The sequence below is a fragment of the Staurois parvus genome, unplaced genomic scaffold (assembly GCF_062004578.1).
Source record: "Staurois parvus isolate SC_StPar_1 unplaced genomic scaffold, SC_StPar_1.0 ptg000025l, whole genome shotgun sequence".
Taxonomy (NCBI): domain Eukaryota; kingdom Metazoa; phylum Chordata; class Amphibia; order Anura; family Ranidae; genus Staurois; species Staurois parvus.
Genome location: NW_028317821.1, coordinates 18712405 through 18728272, shown reverse-complemented (window position 1 = coordinate 18728272; position 15868 = coordinate 18712405). Strand labels below are relative to the sequence as shown.

General features: G+C 38.7%; 1 protein-coding gene across 1 annotated transcript in view; it reads right to left on the bottom strand.

Annotated features, from left to right (window-relative positions):
• The window catches only part of OTOGL (otogelin like), a 204650-nt gene that overhangs the window by 34361 nt on the left and 154421 nt on the right, over positions 1–15868 (bottom strand). Inside the window, exons 38-44 of the mRNA XM_089652693.1 lie at positions 13057–13199; positions 10774–10797; positions 10484–10576; positions 7693–7882; positions 6163–6377; positions 5336–5477; positions 1272–1457 (exon numbers count right to left, since the gene is read on the bottom strand). Of these exons, the coding sequence (XP_089508819.1) occupies positions 1272–1457; positions 5336–5477; positions 6163–6377; positions 7693–7882; positions 10484–10576; positions 10774–10797; positions 13057–13199 (993 nt within the window). The remainder of the gene's footprint in view (positions 1–1271; positions 1458–5335; positions 5478–6162; positions 6378–7692; positions 7883–10483; positions 10577–10773; positions 10798–13056; positions 13200–15868) is intronic.

Genomic DNA, 15868 nt, shown 5'->3' with positions numbered 1-15868 from the left:
GATGTATAAAAATAAAAGTCATAGTTCAATTAACCCTTTATGCAAACCAGATACTCTGGGGAGACATTTTCAAGTGAAACTTTGGGTAAAATATTAAAAAAGGGCGAACAGGCAGAAAGTTTAATGCAGAACAAACATGCTCTGTCTCTTCTGCATTAAAGTTACCTACCTGCTTGTCTGCCCTTCTACAGTGAGCTGTGCAGGCGCAGCTCATTGTACAAATTTCTGACCTGCTCGGTCAATGAAAGAGACCACCAATCAAGACTTATGATTTTACTCAGTTATACTCATGTTTTTACTTATGTATCTTTCATAAAAAGTGTTTAGTTGGGGACTGTCTTTAAAGTTACACTACAGTTTTGAAATACATACATGGAACAAACCCTACCAATTCTGCTTTGGGGTTTAATCCAAAATTTGAGAATTCTTTTGCTTACAATGTGCTACTTACACACCCACTAAAGGCTCCATGCTGTCTTTCATATACAGAAATTTTAAAGTATCATAGTATTAGTATTAAGAGTCTCGGACAGCCATTGTTTGGATTCTAATGAAAGATTCATTCTGATTTGTGATGCCTACAAAATGGAATAAGCTACACAGGATAGGCTTCAGGAAACAAATCATTTCAAACCATATGTGGAGAGTTGTATACAAATGGCTTTAACGTATTACACAGAACTACAATTATATGGCTGAATAGGTGAGGATAGTTTGCTGGGTTCATTCTAGTGATTCTCGCTGCCACCCCTGTGCTACCATGTAGAGGGAAACAGAGGTTCAGTGACTAGGTGCACTTGTTGCCTGGGATTGCTGTTTATTGTCCCCTCACTTAGGCCTTATTTACATTTGTGGTTGGGAGGGGGGTTAAAAAAAATAGGCAGTTGAGCCAAGTTTTAATTTCCCCCAACCACCCCCCTAAACTGCAAAGGCAACTATATGGGGGTATACACATGCTGCGGCAAAATGTATACCCTCTACCATGTTCAGCAGGCAAGAGGTTTATCAAATGCAACCCATTCAGCTAAATGGGCCATGCTACAACTGCAAGCATTGCATGTGGTTGTGCTGCAATGGTGCAGGTTTTTAGGGTTAAAACAGGAAATGAGGAGGCAAAATGCCTACTCACCATGTGTCAAACGCCCTCTGAAAATTAATCAACTTGGATTTGCTCCAGAGAGAGCTAATGCTGGTGTACATGAGCCCCTACAGAATACATCAGCTAAAGATTTAGGCTGCAGGTGCTAAAGGTGTTGAGAAAAATACAATACCGCATTTTTTTTCTGGGATGCACAGCTCAGAATCTGTTCTGTGGAGAAGGGTTCCCTTTTTGCAGACACAATCTTCCCTTAAGTAGGAACATGGTGACTCTTCATAGTACCACTTGTTTAAGCAGGTTTTGGCAGCACAGGGCTGTACACAAGGCTGGTATTCCTTTCCCTCTGGACAGGTCAATGCTACAAGAAAATGTAATACTGGTATAATTTATTGTTATAAAATGAACATTCTCCAAGGAACAAACCTCCAGGGAACAAACCTGTTACATTAAATCAAGTCAACTAACAGGCCTAATTTAACAAGACATCAGAACTAACAGCTGTTAATACTGCAAACTACAAAGCAACTACAGTATGTCCAAACATGCACTTGAAAATTACAATTGCATGACAAAACGTTGATTCCTATTTGTGAATGTGGTGCAATACAGCTTTACCAAATGCATCTTTTCTTTTCACTAAATGAATAGCCACACCTACAGGATTTCAGTTTGGAGAAGTTTGATTGTCAAAGTACATTTGAAATGTCAGTTTGAATATTATGAATAGGTCAAGTAGGTCTAATTGTCCAAAGACAAGAGTTGAATATCTACAGATCTGCTGTTTCCATCTGCAATCCACATTATTGGTCCTCTACCTCCATGGCTATAACTGTACCATGAGCAAAACCATCTGAAGAAAATTTTGCCTAGGACAGTAAGCTGGTATAGGCACCTTACGGCAAAACTCCAGGCAGATAAAAACAAAGACTAATTATTATTATACAGAAGTTATAAACAGTCAACAGTTTTACAATATACAAGGAGACAGTATAGCAACAATACAATTCAATACAAAAGAGTTAGAAGGGCCCTGCTCCTGGGAACAATCTAATAGGGAACGGCAAGTGGAACAAAAGTTAATAAGTGTGAGGGATGATCTGATGGGAGAAATAAAAGTTTCAGTCGTTAGCTGAAGGAAGGAAAGTATTTTCTGAAGAGATGAGTGTTCAGGGACTGCCTAAAAGTGGACAGAATAGGAGATAACCCCACAGATTGGGGCAGAGAGTTCCAGAGGAAGGGGGATGCTCTGGAGAAGGCCTGGAGACAAGTGTGCAGGAGACAAGGGAGCAAGAGAGCTGGAGGTCTTGGGAAGAGCAATGAGGATGATTTGGGTGACATATTGAGACAAGACTGGTGATGTAGCTTGGAGCAGAGTTGCAAATGGCTTTGTATGTTCTTAATATTTTTAATTTTATTCATTGGGCAATTGGATGCCAGTGAACGGATTGGCAGAGAGAGGTGGCAGACACTGAGCAATTGATAAGGTTGATGAGTCTGACAGCAGCATTCATGATAGACTGAACGGGGATAGAGTGCATAGAGATAGGCCTATGAGGAGAGAGTTACAATAGTCAAGGCAAGAGATAACAAGGGAGTAAGTGAGTTGCTTATTGGTTTCAAAAAGAGGTGTGTTTTGGAGATATTATATATTATATTATATATTTGAAGGTGAAGTCTACAAGATTTAGACAGTGATTGGATTTGAGGCTGAGAGAACAGGTCAGAGTCCAGGATTACCCCTAGCACCCCGACATGAGGGTAGGGATGGATGGTTGTATCTTGATAGAGAAGTCAGGGGAGGGGGCACGGGAGGGAATATTATGAGCTCAATTTTAGAAAAATTGAGTTTTAGAAAATGGTGTGATATCCATGCTGATATGTCTGTTAATAGGTTAGTAAGAGCAGAGGAGACTAAAGGGATGAGGTGGTGAGTAGAGTGATAGATTTGGGTGTCATCATAATAGAGATGGTACTGGAAGCCATGGGAGTTTATCAAATGACCAAAGGAGGAGGTGTGGATGGAAAAGAAGAAGGGTCTGAGGAAAGAACCTTGGGGGACCTCTACAGAAAGATGAGGAGACAGAGTTGAGGGTAACACTGAAGAAATGCTGTGATAGGTAGAAGGAGAACCAGGAAAGAGCAGAGTCTTGGAGGCCAAGAGAGTGGATTTTTTTGAGAAGCAGGGAATGGTTAACAGTATCAAAGACATTAGGAATATTTAGTAGTATAAGTATGGACTAGTAGCCATATGTTTTAGCAGTTAGTGAGTTTTAGTAGGCCAGTTTCTGTGGAGTGTAGCAAGCGAAAGCTAGACTGTAAGGGGTGAAGAAGGTTGTTGTCAGTGAGGTAGGAGCTCAGATGGTTGTAGACTAGGAGTTCTAAAAGTTTAGTGGTAAATGGGAGCAAGGAGATGGGTCTTAACTTGCTCAGGTTGATGGGATCCAGTGAGGGAGATGTCAGAAAGGGAGCACAGAATAGAGCAAGAAGGTGACTGTAGTAGTTGTGAGGGAAGATTTACCCCTCTACATGAGCAGGCCTTTTTCTATACGGCGCTGCATTACTTTAACTGACAATTGCACGGTCATGAAATGCTGTACATCAGGGGTCTCCAAACTTTCCAAGCAAAAGGCCAGTTTACTGTCCTTTGGGGTTTAGGGGGGCCAAACTGTGGCCAGTGGGGGTAGAATATGCCTGGCATCAGTGCACCATCATTGATGGGATTAATAAGAGGAATAGTACCCCATTGTTGATTTTGAAGAGAAGAATAGTACCCCATTGATTGTGTCAGTAGGGGTAATGGTGCCCCACCATTGGTGTCAGTTGGTTGAATGTGCCCCAAAGGGCCACATCTGGCCCCTGGGCCACAGTTTGGAGACCACTTCTGTACATAAATAACATTTATGTATTTTTTTCCCAAAAATAGAGCTTTCTTTTGGTGGTATTTGATAACCTCTGAGTGTTTTTTTTTTTGCACTATAACCAAAAAAACACCGAAAATTTTGAAAAAGAAAAAACAATTTTTTACTTTCTGCTATACAACACATTCAATAAAAGATTTAAAAAATCTAATTTCTCCATAAATGTAGGCCAGTATGTATTCTGCTACATATTTTTGGCAAAAAGTCCCAATAGCTTATATTTACTGGTTTACACAAGTTATAGCGTCTACAAATGATGGTATATATATTCAATTTTTTTTTAATACTAGTAATGGCAGCGATCAGTGACTTATAGCGGGACTTTGGCACCACCTACACAAGGAAGAGCAAAATCATGTATACATACGTGATTTTGCACAGAACGGTTGCCCTGTAGCAGTACATCAGCTCCCACTGATAACCAGTGAAAATGCTACTGATCACCAATTTAAGGTGATAAATAACACTGACCACCAATTAAGGATAATAAATGCCACTGACCTGCAATGTAAAGGGGATACACTGGAATAGACACCAGTGACCAACAACATTTGAGAGGGTACTCATCACAGAGCAGCAGCAGCACGGGGGGGGGGGGCAAATTACTCCTACCTGCTGCACGATGCAAGTTCTGCAGAACAACTGCATAGTCCTGCACTCTGACCAGTATTTTGTTCATTACATATTGCTGAAGGCTGCAATATATACACTATATTTATGTTATATAGTCTTAAATGCTGCAGTCCATATGCTACAAAGTAATGACTGCTACACTTCATACCCTACCAGGGGCAGACTGACAACTCATGGGGCACCCGGGCAATAGGAAATCATGGGGCCCCTGTGTCCTCACCCACACTCAAACCACTCCCAAAAAAGCCTATCAAAGGTACCAGGGGCATCTCATGGGGCCCCCTGCTGACCCCGGGCCCTCGGGCAGTGCCCGAGTGGCTAAATGGTCAGTCCGCCCCTGTATCCTACATAGCCCTTTCCCTTGTAGTCGGTACACTACTTAGTTTGCTACATAGTCCTGACTGCTGCACTCTATATGTAATGTTGCACATTACATAATCCCCTGCATCTGACCACTTCACTGTATAAGCTAAGTTGTAAGTTACATAGTACTGACAGCTGCATTGTATTGGCTTTTTTATAAATTATGTACTCCTGGCCACTGCACTGCTAATTGTGCATTTTACGAATGCAGCATCATTGTTCCGATCAGGGTGCCACAGGCCTTTCCCAATGCTTGAAACTGCCATGCTACAATATACATACAGTATATATTTGAGGATAACAATAAAGCAGTGTGACTTACAGCAATAATCTTTGGTTCTCCATCGAATACAAATATTGTGTTTGCTGCACAATGCTACGTAGGCAGAAAGAGCGTCACATTCATAGTTTAAGAAATATGTGCTGTTGATCCACATCTTCTCACAGAAGTCTTGAGGAGAAACCTACAAATAACACCAGCTTTAAGCAAAGCAACCATCAACTTTACATAAACATCTAGCTTTACCTAGAAAAGGCATAGATGAGAATGTGGAATGGAAGACTCTTAAATGCAGCACATTTACACTCAATCAGAGCTTTCAAAATATTAACAACTAAATAGTGAAATGCTGCCTAAAGTCATTCTATCTTACTTTACTTCAGTTTTTACTGAAGTTATTCCATCTTATGAAAAATTCCACATGTTGTCTCTGATCATTGAGTACAATGTTATGTTCAATGGACATTTTACATCTATCATACTAACAAGATCAGATATCATAGCCACATGGGGCATGCATAGTCTAGGGACAGAAAGGCTGAAAGACACAATCTACCCACTTTGCTCTCTTCCAGGAGCTCAGTCATAGGTGAATGGACTAAGGTTGGGAAAAATATAAGTACATAGAATATTGGTGCACAAAAAATTAACAAACTGTGAAGGGACAACAATGAGGACTAGACTGTATTGTACAGGCAGGCCACTCCTAGCAGTTCTGCCACCTTGGCCACTGTCCATTTGGCTATGCAGAACTCCAGCCCTGAGAAAAACAATAATTGGATCTTCTTCAATAAAAGTCTCATAGAAGTGTTTTTACAGAATAGTCAGGTGGTAAAGATGTGAATATTATGTAATATAATTATACGTACCTTTCGATGGCATGGGGCAAATACTTTTTTGTTTAGTAACTCCATGCAGTAAGTGCAGTTATCTTCAGTGCAGTTTCTTACTGGACGTCTTGTAGTAACATCAATGGATTTCTCAATCTCCCAGCTTTTAATAAATGCTTCAATATCCTCCTTATTTGTTACTATGGTCCTGTTTTGCATTTTTAAATCATCACTTGGATCCCCATTGCATATTCCTTATAACACAGAAAAGATAAATTATCCTAAGCGAGTATTTTTTCACTTTTGTGTTTGATAGCATCATAGGATACTACAAATGATTCTGTAACATTTGCTCTTGTATTGGTTATTTATAGCACCATATGCAAACATATTGTATGAATGTTATTTGGGTTATGAAAGAATCAATCTCTACAATATGGATTATATGTTTTATATGTTTTAGTGGTATAATAGTAACACTGATGGTTTCTTCTGTTTTCTGCCAATGCTGGCTATGCAGCAAACACCAGGAGTTTTTAAACTTTCTAAAGAACAGTATAGTGTCACAACGATCAGATGTAAAAATGGTCAATGTATTATGACTGCATGCATATCTGTAAAATTGATTACAGTTATGAATTTATGTGAATACCCGAAATAGATCACTTTACATTCAAATTAAGCTTTTTTACCTAGTTGAAAAAGATTTCTCTTCACCTCCTGTATTGAAGACACAATAAGTAAGTGAAGGTCTCTCCAATGTGAAGGGAGAGCCCCATTTATACAGCTGCCACTGGAACAGAAATTCTTTTGTCTACTAAGACAGAATTTCTAATAAAGATTTTAAGTTTAAAGGATGACTTTGCCTTAAAAAAAAAAAAATAAATGCACTTTTTTGAAGGGAAAAATTTGTGCATTTACTTTTTTTTTAAGGAGCCTGTAAAGTATTGAGCCCATGATCAGCAGATAGAGGGTGCATTGCAGGGCTCCTGCAGACTGTCAGTGTAAGCGGTCTACTCACATACCTTGTACGGGCAGGAAGTTATACAATGTCAGGAGGAACCAATGGACTACCAGGATGCTCACCAGTGTCCTTGCAATCCATTGAGAACTACAAGCTTTCAGCCACAGAGGCTGATGGAACTTGTAGGCATTCATAGAATTCTGTGAATGAATGACTCGGCCGTGTGGGCGGAGCCCTGCATGGCCACGCTCTTGATTTCAAAATATGACAGCAGGGAATAAGTGTGAGAAGAAAATTCCTGGCCCGCTGTCACAGGGGAAGGGAAATGCGGGAAAACTGTAGGAGTGGGAACATGTTACATGTTCCATCCTAAAAATGGGTGGAACATGTTCCCAAAGGTGAACTTATCCTTTAACTTTTTTAGATGTATAACCACAAAAAATATTGCTCCAGCAGAGTTTGTGACTTATTTCATAGTCTCAGAATCATTCTGAAGAATAAAAAAAGCTGCAGTCATCTCATATGCATGAAGGCATATAATTTTAATAAAGTCCCTTATATGCCAAAAATTATACCAAACTTTGGTTCTCTTATGTCTCACTTACCACAAAGCCCTTCTGTTTTGGTGGTTTGATTGGAATGAAGGCCATACTGTATATCTATAATACCAGTAACATGAGTCCATTTAATGCTAATGCCGGTCGGGGTGTTAATGACATACATTGCGCCCGTATCCTGGATACATAGGCCTTGCTTTGAGAAAGGTAAAGGCTGAGGTATTGAATTCACTTCTACCTGAAACAACAGGAAGAGAATCATAAAAATGTGATTTTCAATCTGATATGCTGGCTGGCTCTCATGTGACATTTGAAACCATTTTCCTCTTGCATACATTGAGGGACCCTGCTGGATGGTAACTAAGCAACCTGGAGTTATACTGCTGCCTACAGGTGAAATTAACACTAGGCACATAGAAACCTGAAGGCCAACCCCCTAGAGCAGGGGTGCTCACTCTTTTGAAGAGCGAGGTCCACTTAAGTGAGTTGGTAATCAGTTGTGGGCCACAATGAAATGAAATGGTTCACAATTTAGCATCACAAAGGTTTTAAAATATCCATTCCCACCTTCTCCGAAAGAAGCAGATGTAGACACACCTCGTATCCCTGATTCTGTTGTTAACCCTTCAGAGGCAGATTCTGATGCAGAAACAACTAATAACCCTAATTCTATTGAAGACTCTAAGGGGCAATCATCATTGAATGCTGAGTAATCCCCCTTCCTTAGAGGAGGGGATCCCACCAACCAAATTTCATTCAGCAGTTGTTTCATAAAAGAAGAAACTATTTCCAGTCCAGGTTGTGTGTTCCACCTCAAGGATTTCTCTTCCCTTACCAGGGCGCCTGGGCTCAGTTTACCAAGTGGTTTCCTTATCATGCCCTATTCAATGATTGTGTGTACAAATATTGAAACCACCCAGACAATTCATTTCTTGCATAAGAGAAAATATTTACACTTCAGTGATCAAAAAATGGTAGAGGCACTCATCACATAAATGAACTATCACATAGTCGGTTCGTAACCCGGTATAGAAAGAAGTGGTGGTGCAGCCCTTTTCAGATTGGGGAAATCCAACACTACAAAACACAAAAACAGAAAGGGTGCAAATGCCTAGCGCACTATCTTTGACACTTTATTAAAGGATGTAAAAGACAAATGGCCATAGTTCTGAAAAGGAGATTGGGTCCCCGAAACATGTCAGCTGTCCTTGTCATCCTGTCTCCATTTGGAGGTAGAAAGAGGACTCTCCTTTGGCTTGTGGGCATATTATGTCTGTTTTTTTTAATTAATTTATTGCCCCTTAGAGGTACTCTATCCATTTGCAGAAGATTTTGCCAAAAAATGCTCTACTCTCTTTGTTGGCCAAGCTCACAATTAAAGTATTCAGAATTACACATATTTTTTAAATGTTCCTTCTTATAATATTTGTGTACAGATTAGTGGAAGGTAATGTAAATAAACATTTAAACAAACCAGTCTTCTTCTTTTGAAGAATGCTAGCTGTCTGGGCTAAAATGCTAAACTACTGGCTTCAAAAATTCATACTTGTTCCTAGGTCAATGACTCAGAGCATATTAGAAAGAAGTTCAGCAAAACAACCAGACACTGTTGTATGCATTTGCAGAAGGATATGACAGCAATGATGGCAGCATCCATATTTCTCATTTTACAGCTTTCCATCAACCTAAAGAGTACATATATCATTCATGCACATTACTAGTAAAACTAGTGAAAAAAACTACTCAGTCTCTGGGAAACTGATTCCAAAGTCACCCATGTGAACTTGGATTTCATCATGATATTTGGAAAAACTAGTACTGATGCCTGACAGAACCCTCAATAAACCTGTCAAAAACCTGAATAATTAGGACCTAGCATATGATGAAAAAATATAGTAGATCCAACAAACACAGATCAAGTAATATGCAAATATAATTTTTTTTTACTGTAAAGGTCGCCATATGTGCTACAATCTGACTACAATCTGAACATAAACTCCTTTAGATTTAACAAAGCTATGTAACATTAGGACATAACTATCAATTTTCTATTATATCAATTTGTGTACAATCAGGCAGGCACTTGTACTTCATATTTATTGGTAGATCTAAAGGTGTTCATGCAGTCAGATTGTAAAGTGTGAAGAGAGCTGTAAAGTTTAGTGTGACCCCTATCTTTTTTATCCCCCTCAGCAGCCTCACTAATGGAAAAACAAGCTTAGGAGGGTCCAAACTTAATAACTACACAACATTTAGGGGCTCTATTTCTAAAACAAAATGCTGTACTAATGTCACAGCCTACAGGAAATATGCCTGTAATGTGTATAATATGTTTATTTCCTAAGATTGTCAAATCAATCTAGTGGCTATAATGCAGTATTTTGCTGAAATAGCCCAATCAGAAAATGACCGCATCAGGGCAACTAGATGATCCTGGCACTTAACAAAAATAAACATATGGGACATATTAAGGGGATTATTTGTGACAGTTGAGTGAATGCTGTGACATTCGTACTCAAATTTGTTTAATCAAAAGACCCCTTAGCTTTCCACACCTTGGTATCAACTGAACCTTGGTATACTACCGAAGGTAATATTTGCTTGTGCATTTTCAACACACACACAAATTAACTGCTCAGGTTTTTAAAATGTTTTTGTTAGTAGCCAAGCTTCACAAAATCTCTTTGTTTTTGTTTAGTCAATCTTACAATAGACCAGAGCTAAGCTTTCAAATATATACTAAAACTAATTACCCAGTTAAAATCCTGGTGTACTTTACTAAACCAAAAGCTTAGACTGTAATATACATTGGACAACAGAGCAGTCATTTTATACTCACCCTCCTTTCTAAGCGATTTATAAGTACTTGAAAATTTGCAGTTGTAACATTCAGTTTTTTGAAGCACAGCCCTGAAGTACCTCCAGCTGCAACCTACAAAAAAAGGAATACATGACAAAATTTAAAACGAGGTCAGTCCATGGCCATTTATATAGTTACCTATAGAAAGATTTTTGTGGTATATAAGAGGCTGTAAGAATTTCAGACAGAGAACTGCCACAGAACAGGAAGAAAACAGGTAGCCATTACTAATATTCCTTCTTTTGTGCAGCTTTGTTGAATCAACTTACCAGCTTTCTTATTGAGTTGACACTCTAGAAAATAAAAGTTAAAGTGCATTAGAAGTGAATAGCTAAATCCAAACATCATGAATAATGGTGCTGCTTGTCTCACTGATTATGGCACGTAAAATCTCTTAGTGCTCTCATTAGCGTAGTAATGATTTAAAGAACAGAATTAGTTATTCACAAGTCTTTGAGTTATGTTAATATTTGTGTAGAGATCCACTGTCCTCTACTGTCTGAATTTGTAAATGCCTGTAAATATATTATGTATGCACTTCCTGCCCTTGGGCCGTTGGCTTTGAAACCCTGGAAGGAGGAAGTGGACAGAGGTTGAACGTCTCAGCCACATGCTCTATCCATGCTACTAAATCCTGGACCAGTAGAGACTATTATGCAGACACTACTAGAGTGGGTCTAAAACGCAGAGTAGGTAGGCTGACTCTGAGTTCCAGTGTCACGCCACAGTTCTTTCCAGTGAGTAGTCCCATTCCAGGCTGTTTAGACAACAGTTAAAGGATACTTCCATGACCACTGATCTTCTCTTCAGGTCTTTGACACAGAGACAGATGCCGCATCATCCTCGAGAGCCCCTGCCACCGGACTTTGCTGCAACTGGACTTTGATTAAACATTTATCTGGAGGCAACTCTAATAATAACTATATATACCCAGGTATATGTGCAAAAATCCACCAAGACTCCTATTGGGCCCTTTTGATGATGATACCTGTATATTACGTTAAATATGAATACCAGTTTGTTAATAAACCTTATTTGCAAATCAATTTTCTAATTACTACACATTAGTACATACTCCATTCATTAAATGGAATAATCTAGCTACAAAAAAACCCTTTATACACTCTCTATGACCTAAGCATTTAGCACATGCTGTACAAGACAATGATTGTTCCCTGGATACATTGTTTACAATGCACAACCACTCAAAGAGTATGTTGAAGTCATAAATAATGGATAAAAAATATTCCTTTGGATTTTGAGGTACATTAGGCTAAATTCAACAAGGTTTACACAAGGATAAGGATTTTTATTTTCAATCATGTGATTGTACATTTTCAAACATCATTGTGTCTATGTTCTTTGTAATGAAAGCCCAACTGTGGTCTATTTTTGTTTTCTCTATATGCTGCAAAAAAAAGCAGCTCAGACTGCAGTATTCCCCTTCTAAGGCTGTGCTGCGTAGTACAGTACTGTGATTAAAGGGTTTCATGGGCCTGCATTACCATGGTGCCCCTGATTCAAACAATATTGATACAGAGAGTTGCACTGATATCATCATGTCAATGCTGCTCTATGAAAATTGAGGATTTTCCCCTGCTGGGAATGAAGACTGAAAAGGACCCAGTAATTCATATGACCTGCCTGAAAACTTCAAAAAAAGAAATGCATATTTAAAAAACAGCTTAACAACCTACTGAGGGGCCTTAAAGGTAGGAGCATGTGTGTGATTGCCAAGTTGGGAGATAAGAGGTGGGAAAGCATATGGGGGTAGAGCAAGAATTTGTCTTTAAAATTAGCATGTACAGCAATAAAGTAAGCCTGCCATTGCTCTTCATCTCCATATTTACTTATGATAAACCCGTTTACCTTACTAACAACTTAGTGTCTGCCATTCCTCTCTGCCAATCCCTCTACTGGCTTCCAATTGACCAGCAAATAAAGTTCAAAATGTTAACTTACAAATTTTCCCACAACTCTGCCCCAGCTACATCACCAACCTTTTCTCAATATATCAGCCAAACTAGCCCCTCTGCTCCTCCCAAGACCTCCTGCTCTCTAGTTCCCATATGACCTCTTCCCATGCTAACCTCCAGGACTTCTTTAGAGAATCTTCAATCCAGTGGAATGCCCTACCCCAATCTGTTTGGCTATCTCCTACTCTTTCCACCTTTAGGTGATTTGTAAAAACTCTAGTAAGTAAATATATCCCTCCTCTAGCTAACAACTCAATTTTAATTTTCTCCAACAGCTCGCCTCTACACAGTTATTACCTTTTGTATTACTTGTCCTTCCCTTTAGATTGTAAGCTCTCAATTTTCTAAAGCACTGTGCAAACTGCTGTTGCTATATAAATCCTGCATAACAATATTATCATTGACTCAAATTATTTAACCAAGAGAATCGGCATGGAAGTTAGGTAATTAACATTTTCAAACTTTTTCCATGACTCTGACAGTTTTCCTTTAAAGAAACATTTTATTGTAGCATAGGCATTAGATATCTCCAGTAACTAATGCATGTGCCAATGAACAATAAATCATCTCACTTACCAAGCTTGGAGGACATTTTTCAATATGGGCTACAATTGTTTCTTTTGGAAGCCTGACTAGGATGTAGGGTGCCGCATTATAGAGTGCAATGTTATTTCCATCAAACGTGATGATGCTTAGCTCTGATAACACAGAGCACTGGCCTAATAAATGACAAACAATTTACAAAATGTTTACAGCACAGAATTAGTGCATGTATATAAACAGTTACATACAGAACCATACTGCCACCAGAAAAGAACAAGGAGATGCCATACAGAGAAGCCATACAATTGCAATACTATGAGGAAGATTTACTAAAACTGGAGCACTCAGAATCTGGTGCAGATGTACATGGTAGCCAACTAGCTTCTAGTTTTTTTTTTTAACTTTTTCTTCAGCTTGCTCAATTAAGATTTGACAATAAACCCAGAATCTGATTGGTTTCTATGCATGGCTGCACCAGATTTTGCATGCTCCAGTTTTAGTAAATTTTCCATGTGACATGTTAAAGAAAAACCTTTTGGCAAAATCTTATGTTTGAAAAATGGTTGGTATAAATAACACTTATATGTACTGTAAGCTTGTTACATTATGCTTATTATGTCTCTCAGCAATTATTCCATAATCTAAGGAAGTCAGCAAAGGTTCTTTTGGACACAATTTCGTTGATTTACTAAAGAAGTAGAGGCTGTTCATTTAGCAATAAGTTATTATACTGTAAGTAATAGTGATGAGCCAAACATACCTGCTGAATCAGAACCCCAGTGAAATCAATTAGAGCCGAACTGAACCACTCTTGGAGGGCTGGGCACTGCCCTGCCTTACAGCAAACAATTAAGAATAAAAAATTCCAATGGTGGGGTGCAAGAATTTTTGTAATCTGGGTTCTGTTTGAGGCAGGTCCAGCAGCTGCTGAATCAGAACCCCACTGAAATCAATGAGAGTCAAACTGAACGACTATAGGGGCTAAGCATTGCCATGGGGGACATGTACTGAAGCAAACAATTTTTTTTTAAATATCCATTTGGCAGGGAGCAGCAATTTAAGTAATGCTTAAAGTGAAACCTTAAAAATGCCATTTTTTTTAAATAACATGACTAGGAGATGCCTTGACACTGACTGTGAAGTGGTGTATCTGTGCGAATTATACAACCTACTAGAGCAAACTGACATTTACAGAAAAAAAATGTTTTTTATTTGCTGGCAAAATGGCAGTTCCCGTCCACTTCATTCTTTTTTGTGAACAAAGAGGCCAGGGACTTCAGTCATCTATAACAGATCATCTATACCAGATGCTAGATCAGGGTCTCATACACGTTTCAGATTTGGTACTGAATTTAAGTGGAAACTTCACAAAAAAATGAACAAAAAAGAAAAACCATTAGATACCCCCAAAATTCCATACTGGCTGGCCAGGAAAGTAGAAACAAGCGTGCCTCCCATTTCCTCCTGAACCATACCAGGTCACATGGTCTCATCATGTCCGCATGTCGATGAGGACCCTCTTCCCCAAAAAGCCTGACCTTGCTGTTTTGGTGGTCTGCGGGTGGGATGCTTATCGGAATCTTGAATCCCCCTTTTATAATAAGGGGGCCCACAGATACAAGCTCCCTGTGTGAATGCACCCCTACTCATTCATAAAAAAAATGTAAAGTGTAAATACAGACAAACTCTTTTTTGACAAAAAAAAAACAAAAAAGTCCAACAGTGCACATCCACCATCAATTATGTTATCTAGCATAATCGATGCTAGATCCATGGCAAATATGATGCTCATCGAAAGAAAAAAATCATGCCGACCCACGTCTGGACCCGTCACTTCACTCCTGCCAAATGACAGGTCCAGCACAAGACAGCTGGTGTTAACAAAAGGGGGGAAGTCTCCCAAGTGATGTAATCGAGCATTGCATGCATGCAAGCTTCTGGTGTGGATATTTGGAGTACCTCCCTTTATATCCTATTCATATGATCATAACATACTATTATGTACAATCTATCATAAAAGGAAAGGTGTTTGCAGTTGCTACAGTGTTTGATTGTATATAGCAATGTTTTTATCATGGGGATGTTATCCCATACTTTAATATGATTATACAATAAACATTTGTGATTTTATATACAATATGTGTTTTTCTTCCTGAGGGTGGTTGTGTTAGCACCTTAAAAGTCCCAATTACTTTTTTTCTTGTTTGTTGTAAAGAACAAGCAAGGTTATGTCTGAATTTGTGTTCAGACCTGAACCTTAAGCACATTTCAAGTTAGTAAAAGTGAACCTGTGTTGAATATCCAATCATCTGCAGGGGAAATTTTAATATATATTTAAATATAGTCACTAAAATATCATAAGCATATGTAATTTCAAAGGTTTTTGTAAATATTTTAAAAAGGATTACTTAATGATCCTGCCACAAAGGTCTTTGTGAAGGCACTTTCTGTTATAAGGTAACAAGTGCTCCTGTCCCCGTTTCTGTTCTGCCACCCTATAACATGAACTTCTGATGGAGATATTTCTGGACAGAAAAATAGACAGTTCTCTTTGCAAGAGCAGTTGCACTTTGCTAAGTTTTTTTCCCTAGAGCTTAGTAAATGAGGCAAAGCTCTGCTGACTTCCATCATCCAATCATGTGCAAGCAAAAATGATGTTTATTTTTATTTTCCTTGCACATGATTAGGTATTCTTTTTAAAGTGCAGTTCTCCAAATTCAAGCTCTAGGGAAAATTCACTTTCAAAATGAACAGCTTATTTGACTTTAGTAAATCAACCCCGAGAGCAGAGAAAAGTGGACAGCTACATAGTGCTCAAACACCTTTATATGTGAATGTTAAAGAA